This window comes from Eutrema salsugineum, unplaced genomic scaffold (assembly GCF_000478725.1).
Source record: "Eutrema salsugineum unplaced genomic scaffold, Eutsalg1_0 scaffold_3, whole genome shotgun sequence".
Classification (NCBI taxonomy): domain Eukaryota; kingdom Viridiplantae; phylum Streptophyta; class Magnoliopsida; order Brassicales; family Brassicaceae; genus Eutrema; species Eutrema salsugineum.
In genome coordinates, this window is record NW_006256756.1 from 4436060 (window position 1) to 4443806 (window position 7747).

Here is a 7747-nt window from a genome sequence, read left to right on the forward strand (position 1 = left end):
CAGTTCGCCCCGAATCTCGGAAGCGATACGCTCGTACGCCTCTTCATCGGCATACTCGCTTTCCCAGCTTTTCAGCTTCGCTTCCTCGTCATCGAGCGTCGGGGCATCTGGTTTCTTCAGGTCGGCAATCATCGCCAGATTGCCCTTAATCTGTCCCAGATCATTCTCGTCATTCTTGGCTTTTTCAAGCCGAACCAGACCCTCCTCCACCTTGGCGAGGCGTTCTTGAAACTTCGCTGTAAGCTCTCGCCTCGCCTCCTTTTTCGCCCTCTTGACCTTAGCATCAAACAAGGCATCCTTGGCCTCGATACGCCTCTTCAGCATCGCCACCTCGGCACTTTTGGCTCTCCTCGCCTCCTCAAGGCGAATGACCGAGGCGGAGACTTTATCTACGTTTGCACGCAGGACGATCTTCTCCTCTTCCAGCCTGGACGCCCTGGCCGTCGCCTCGTCCAGTTTCCCCTTTACCGCCGCGGCTTCGGTCTGAGCCTCTTCCAGCTTCGTTTTCGACGATGCGGACTCAATTTTGGCCTCGGCCAAGCGACGTTCGACCTTAGACAGGTCCGCCTCGTACTCGGCCATTAGGTCGTTAATGGCCGCGACAAACTGCAGAAAATAAACTCGTGTCAAATACTTAGCGAAAATTCACGAAAGCAAAGGAAAGCAAAATGGAATGTACCTTGGTCCCGCGCTGCGCCATTGCGCCGTAGGACCTCGGCCTCCTCAACTTCTCCGGAGGAGGAAGACGCGTGTTCGCGTTATTTACACGCAAGAACATTATGGCGGAGGCGTCGGGGTCATCGACGACCAACTTACGTGAGGCGGATTCTCCGGGCGTCGGCTTCTGTCTCTTCTTGGGCGGCTCGTCCCTCTCAACAGCGACCCCCTTCCCTTTATCAGCAGCCGAACGTTTTCGGCTCGGATCGTGTTTCTGCACGACGGAAGTCGGGGGCCTCGTCGACTTCGGGAGGGCTAGAATAGCGGAGTTCGAAGGCTCTTTGTTCCGAACCGCCGAATCGCCCCCAGACGCCTCGGGAACAATTTCGCCCTGTTCCACCTCGGGCGCCACATCTCTTTCGACCACCTCGGTCGTATTACCCTCCGCAGCTCGGGTCGTTTCATCCCGGTTCGGCGGGTCGGTTTGAGGGGTGGCCTCGGCTTGCGCTGAAACCACCTCGGCCTGCGCCGGAACCACCTCGGCCTGCGCCCGAGCCGCCTCGGCAGCTCGTCTAGCGGCTTCTTCCTGTTCGCGTCTCTTCCTTTCTCGGAGGGTTAAGATCACCATCTTTTCGCGGGTATCTCTGGAGGAACTAGAGGATGAAGAGCTGACGGGAACTCCTGCAAGAATGGATCGCGCCTTCTCTACTCTCTCGAGGGTGAAATTCTTTCTCCAGTTAACCTTCCGCGCCGAAAGAGAGTCTCGAACGGTGAACAGATCGTTGGGAATCGGGGGAAGATAGCACCGAACTGCAAAACAAAGCAAAAAAAAGACAAGTGTCAGAAAAGGAAGAAAGTTTGAACCGAATCTCCGAGCCGAGGCAAAGCTTCGGGTCGGCTACCAAGTGGTCCCCAAGCGGTCTTGGTTCGGCAAACGTAATCCTCGCCGACCGACGCCTCGTTCACTAAAACGTAGAAGAAGCGTTCAGTCCAGAACTGGTCCTTGCTGGGAAAACCGCCGATAATCCGTCGTTTCGCCTTGTTGGAAATATAGAACCTGTTTCCTTTCGGAGCCTTCCTGATTTCCAGCAAGTTCAGCAGGTGGTTCAGCTCAATGTCAAGACCGCATTCGAAGCTTCGGACTAAAATGCCGATCATATGCTGCAGTCCCCTCGGCATAATCTGCCCGATCGAGATCCCGTGTTTCCAAAGGTATTCGAGGATCACTCCGGGGATTGGGAACCAGAGGAAGCAAAGCTCGAAGAACGCCTCGTACAGAGTGAAATGATTCTCTGGAGGGTTGTCAGCGCGGTCGCTTTTCTCTGGGACAACGAACTCCACCGCCTCGGATATTCCGAAGCGATGCCTCAACGCTTCGAGCGACTCAAGGGAGCAGAGTGTAGACCCAGGCGGGTCGGGTTTTTGCCTCTTAACTCTTGGCGCTCGCCCAGATGTGGAAGCACCTCGGGACGCCATGAGGCGTTCCAACTCAAGCTTCGCCTCGAAAAGATCAAAGGGAAATGCCTCCTCCTCGGCCTTGAGCGCGGCTCGGTTAATGCCCTCGTTAGGAACGGGATCCTAGGGACGGCTCGTCGAAACCGACGGCTCGCCATCCGGAGAGCCGACATCTGATGGGTTTTCATCATTTGACGCCTCGTCAGATGAATGGTGAGAACGGCTCGGCGAAGCAGACGCCTCGGAAGAATCCATCGCACCCCTCGCCTCGGCGTCTATACGACTCGGCTCGTAGTGGAAAAGCGGATCTAACGAGTCATCAGAACGGTTCGAAATACTTTACAACTTTTACAATGAATTACAACTTGACTCGGCGAGCCTCTACCGGAAAAAGATCTGGAACGGCGGAGACCTCGGAAACCCTAGCCGGAAAATAAATAAACTAGAGAGAGAAAGAAGAGAGAAGGGAGAGCTACCTTTAGTAAAAACGAGTGAGTCGGGAAATAATGAGGAGGAGTGAAAGAGCTCACCTATTTATAGAAAAACGAGGCGCGTGAATTCCGCGTGAACCTCGGGAAGCCGTCCAACAGCGCGTAGGGTCCGCGGCAAATTGGTCATACCGGGTTGCATCGTTGGCACGCGCCGAAAGATCCGGAACTTCCTCTCGGAAGACCAACAGTCAGGGTACCCAGGATAACGAAACGACTTGGTATAGACTCTCTCTCACTTGTATCGCCTCATCGTCTAACGAAAAGGCTCGGCATTATCTGTCTCTCTCGAAACGCCTCGTCGTTAAACAAAACGGCTCGGCATTAACTATCTCAAAACGCCTCGTCGTTAAACAAAACGGCTCGGTGTTAACTATCTCAAAACGCCTCGTCGTTAAACAAAACGGCTCGGCATTATCTGTCTCTCTCGAAACGCCTCGTCGTTAAACAAAACGGCTCGGCATTAACTATCTCAAAATGCCTCGTCGTTAAACAAAATGGCTCGGTGTTAACTATCTCAAAACGCCTCGTCGTTAAACAAAACGGCTCGGCATTATCTGTCTCTCTCGAAACGCCTCGTCGTTAAACAAAACGGCTCGGAATTAACTATTCTTCTTGAAACGCCTCGTCGTTAAACGGCTCGGTACAAATCCTTGTTCTTGAAACACCTCGTCGTTAAACGGCTCGGCACTGACCCTTGTTCTTGAAACGCCTCGTCGTTAACAACACGGCTCGGCATGAACTTTCACTCGAAACGCCTAGCCATATAGTCGGCTCGGCATAACCGTCACCAAATCGCTTTGTCCCTGATTCGCCTCGGCATCTTTGGCACTCCTTGGAAACACCTCGGCACTCACACTCCCAAAACATGAATCTGGGCTCGTGTCGTAGCAGCTCGGCTCGATGGTTTATCTCGTGGTCAGGAGTAATGTACCTCGTCACTCTCGACTCCGAGATTGACGAGCTGGGGGGCTAACTGTTGGGGTCGGTTTCCACCCCACACAGATAAACCATCCCAAAATAACTAAGTATAGAAAATGGGAGAGCCGTGATCATCAAAACGGGAGAGCCGTTCTCACCAAGGCAAGAAGGAGAGCCGTTTTTACCAAGGAAGGCGGGAGAGCCGCAATCGCCAGGTGGGAGAGCCGAGAAGAAGGAGATGGGCCGAGCCGTATAACATAACATAGGCCGAGCCCCTGTCTTAAATACCTGGGCCGAGCCGTGCCGCGGAGAGGTGGAGCGAATTATGTCAAGTGGGCCGAGCCGTAAAGAAAGCATGATGGGCCGAGCCGAAGCCTTGAAGAGGCGAAGCCCACGAAAAACCCTAGGCGAGATGCAAAGTCAGTCAGCCGCACGAGGCGATAAGGAAATATTCCGAAAATCTTGCCCGAGATTCTCGGCTAGGCGGTTTAGAAAATCAGTATAAATATGTGGTGTATGTAATTCATTCCGCAAACTTTGGCAACCCTAAGCAATAAGAACGAAACACTTTCACAGCAAGAAAAGCTCTCTTTTGATCTTACTGTCTTTGGCGATAAGCCCTAGAAGTTTCCGATCCCTTAGTTTCTTTACAAATCTTTGGTTGTGCGAGTTTTGGCTCACACAATCATTACCGGAGAGAATATTCGCCGCCGGCGAAGAACCTGTCGGCAAAAAGGTTAATTCCTACCACAAATCCAAGGCAATTAACAACATCCTTAGCGCATTGGACGAAGAGGAGAAGGATTTCATGCGAAAATCTCCGTTTGGCAAACTAATCGCGACTGCGGAAAAACCCTCCCTTTCCGTGAGTTTCGGTCACTTCATCATCACGAGGTTGCTTAAGGTTAGTAAAAAGTACGGAATATGGATTCTTTTCGCCGGCCGTCCAATTAGAGTGTCTCTCCGAGAATTTGCTATTGTCATCGGGCTGCCTTGCGGCAAGTACCCGAAAAAGCAGAAGAAAAAGAAGAGAAACCCCATTCTGGAGAAGCCATACTGGCCGGACTTGTTTGGAAATCTGAAGACATGCAGTATCGACAGTCGTTGACCGCAAAACGCGACTGAAGTATGCCTGTCTCGCTTCAACCGGCGCAGTTTTGTGCCCCACCAATCACAGATCCAAAATCGTCTCCGAACATGTGGAATTGAATAGAAGCATCGAAGAGTTTTTCTCACACCCGTGGGGCAGAGTGGGATTTGAGATGTTGATGTCTAGCATCAAATTTAAAGATGAAGTTGCACTGGCACAAAGCATAGTCGCGGTTAAAGGTTTCTTTCACGTGATATAGTTAGTGTTGGTGGAGGCATGTCCATCGTTAACCGAAGTAGTTCAATTGAATGAGTCTTCTTCATAATCAGAATCTGAAGGAGACGAAGAGGAGGGAGAGTCCGATGACGTTGCCCCAGCCAACATGCCGGAGAACCCCTCAAATGAGCAATCGATTGCTGGCGATGCCGAGAAAAACGCTGGAAAGCCTTCGACACACACAGAGTTGGCGACTGTCGGACTAAGTCCAAGTCACGCAAGGGAAATCGACGAAGGATGCAAGGTAATATCTTACCTGTTAACTTTAAAATTTACAATGTAACAAATGTTTTGTTATTTAACAACTTTATTATCGGACTAACATTCGTGATAACGCTGCAACTTTTTTGTATGCAGGTCTCGGTTTTTAGCATTATCCCCGACGATTCAGATTCTGCAATGGAGGATGCGGACTTTTGCTGGTACGACGAGGAAGACGATCCAAAGGTTGATAATATGGTAAATCTCATCGGGGAAAACTTTGAATTCCGCAAAAACATGTTTCAGGGTGGTTTGTCTCAGGCTGAGTTGGCGAAGATGCGCCTTGAGAGGAAGGAAATCATGGAGCGGAAGGAGAGGGAGAAAGAGAAGGCCCAGGAAAATGTAACCAATCTTGGTGCCGCTGGTCCGTCGTCGACTGCTCCCCCCCCCCCTAACATAGCTGAACTGTTGTCTGCCACGGTAAAGGCAGAGCTAGCTCCAGTTGAGCTAAAGGTGGCAGCTGCTATCGACAAGATATCGACTATTGAAACCAATTTGTCCACTCTTGGCACTGTGATGAAGACAGCTATGGAACGGATGATTACATCAATGCAGGAACAAGTAATATCCAACATTATTGGTTTTCTAGGCAAGTCTGTTTCGGAATTCGACAGGCACGACATTGAAAGAGATAGATCTACGGCTCGTGGAAACGCAGAGAGGCAAGGCGATGCAGGACAAACAGGGGCAAGGACTGAAAGAGATAGATCTACGGCTCGTGGAAATCACCAGACACGGCAACAGGTCCAAGCGGATGCAGTTATAAATGACGCCATTGCGTTTGCTAACAATATTAATACGGACCAACAGACGGATATGCAGCAGGAGGGCGAAGGAGTTGGAGGTCTGAGTTCAGAAGCTGGCAAAAGTAACGAGAGCCCGGAAGAGAGACAAGTACGTTATAGGATTAGTATCATAGTTACTCTTTTTGATTTTCGTATACAATCGTAAATAACCACATAATAGGAGCTGTAGCTGTCTACGATCTCCATTAACTAAGATAACTATAGGTGTATCTGATAACATTAAGCGTAACAACGATGTTAGTTGTGACTTGTTAATATGATTGTTTTTGCCAGGATGGTGCTACTGAAGGCGATGGGGATGGGGATGACCCAGTTGATGAAATTGGCGATGAGGGAGATGGTCCACGGCAAGGCAAGAGGGCTAGGGTGCAGACATCGTTCAACGACTTCCACGTGGATCCGAAGTGGGGTTCATGCACGATGGGGAGCAATCCCTTTTTATGCCACACTGAAGAACGACCAAGTTATTTTACCAAGTTTGTGCGCTTACACGAGGTGTTGCAGAACTATCGGTAAGGTCTCCCCGTCTTGGTAATTAGAATGTTAGATCGGTATGTTCAACTAACATCAGCCAATAGATATGTTAGAGTTGCTACTTAGAATGTTAACCTGAACTTTCTGTTTTGTACTATAATATTACAACGAATTTTGTGTTGAAAGTTTGTCTCCGTATGTAGGATATTCAACCTTGGCAGTGGCACTTCTGTTAACAACAAGGATGTTCTAGACATAGCTGATAGGACAAAGCCCATGATGCCTAAGGTAATGCCTTCATTCCACTGCCGTTCGACTTTATCCACGACATTATAACGCCTAACAAAAGTAATATCAGATAACTAGGTGGTTAGATGTATAGTCACATAACTATGTTCATAAGTTTTCAGTTTAATGGTTTAGATGTTTGTTTTATGTAAAATAAAAGTGTAGAGCCCATAATTTATTTAGAACTAAGCGTTTTGGTTGTATCTAGATGATGGACGCGCTTCTCCTATACGCCCGCGCTGTCTATGTCCGGAGTCTCATTTGAACAAGACGGTGTTTCTTGAAACCAAATTCACGACTGCACTGATGAAGACCTGGAGTAAGTTTTCCCGTTTGGCTGTCAAAGACCGTCATAGGTTCAAATTTTGGGATGGTGTCATGGATCACCTTGAGGTGGACATTGTAGAGATCCCAACGCCAGAGCGTTTGTATTTGCCATTCAACTTTGACAGGGAGCACTGGATTGGCATAGCTGTTGACACAACTGCTGGGAGTATGCACGTGTTGGATTACAACCTCTCTTTGAGGACTGATAGCGCTATAAAGAAGGAGCTGGCCCCCATATCAATGATGTTACCGTACGTACTAAAGCAAATTCCATCCAACAAACGTGTTAGCGAGTCTAAACCTTACGTTATCGTTCGACCTAAAGGAATTCCACAGAACGGCATCATGTGCGATTCTGGTGTCACAACTGCCCTGCTTATAATGTTACACTCGGTTGGAGGGATTGACCAATGCAAGATGCTCACTCCCGATGAGATGGCCAAAGAGAGTCAGGTTTTGGCTGTTCAGTTTTTCGAGGAGTTTGATGCTCCAGCGTAAGCCAAGGGATGCAGGCCTTAACAAAAAGACATTTGTTTTTATGTTTTCTTCTTTTCCTTTAAAAACTTTGTTGAATTTGTCCCATGCTTATTCATTGGCCATGTCAAACTATTTTCTATTTTTTAAAAATTAGTTCTGTAGCAAATATCAAATGATATGATAACATGTTTTATAAATCGGTAATCAGAATGTTAGATCAATAGATT

The 7747-nt window shown here is 48.8% G+C and overlaps 2 protein-coding genes across 2 annotated transcripts in view; one reads left to right on the plus strand and one right to left on the minus strand.

Moving 5' to 3' along the window:
- LOC112085273 (uncharacterized protein At3g60930, chloroplastic-like) overlaps positions 1–2133 on the minus strand; it is a 2762-nt gene extending 629 nt beyond the window's left edge. The window contains exons 1-3 of the mRNA XM_024154474.1: positions 1560–2133; positions 680–1467; positions 30–606 (exon numbers count right to left, since the gene is read on the minus strand). Coding sequence (XP_024010242.1) covers positions 30–606; positions 680–1467; positions 1560–2133 — 1939 coding nt within the window. The remainder of the gene's footprint in view (positions 1–29; positions 607–679; positions 1468–1559) is intronic.
- Positions 2134–4329: 2196 nt separating this feature from the next.
- LOC112085274 lies at positions 4330–7541 on the plus strand. Its single transcript, XM_024154475.1, has 7 exons — positions 4330–4589; positions 4735–4850; positions 4941–5131; positions 5245–6042; positions 6228–6466; positions 6632–6738; positions 6925–7541. The coding sequence occupies exons 1-7, from the start codon at positions 4330–4332 to the stop codon at positions 7539–7541; spliced, it is 2328 nt and encodes a 775-aa protein (XP_024010243.1).
- The last annotated feature ends 206 nt before the right edge of the window (positions 7542–7747 follow it).

What these genes read in the sequence shown, in the direction of transcription:
- LOC112085274 (XM_024154475.1), top strand. Translation starts at nt 4,330, where the DNA reads ATGCGAAAATCTCCGTTTGGCAAACTAATCGCGACTGCGGAAAAACCC. An exon ending in AAGCCATACTGGCCGGACTT is followed by an intron (nt 4,590 to 4,734) that starts GTTTGGAAATCT and finishes GGAATTGAATAG; the next exon opens with AAGCATCGAAGAGTTTTTCT. An exon ending in AGAGCCCGGAAGAGAGACAA is followed by an intron (nt 6,043 to 6,227) that starts GTACGTTATAGG and finishes TGTTTTTGCCAG; the next exon opens with GATGGTGCTACTGAAGGCGA.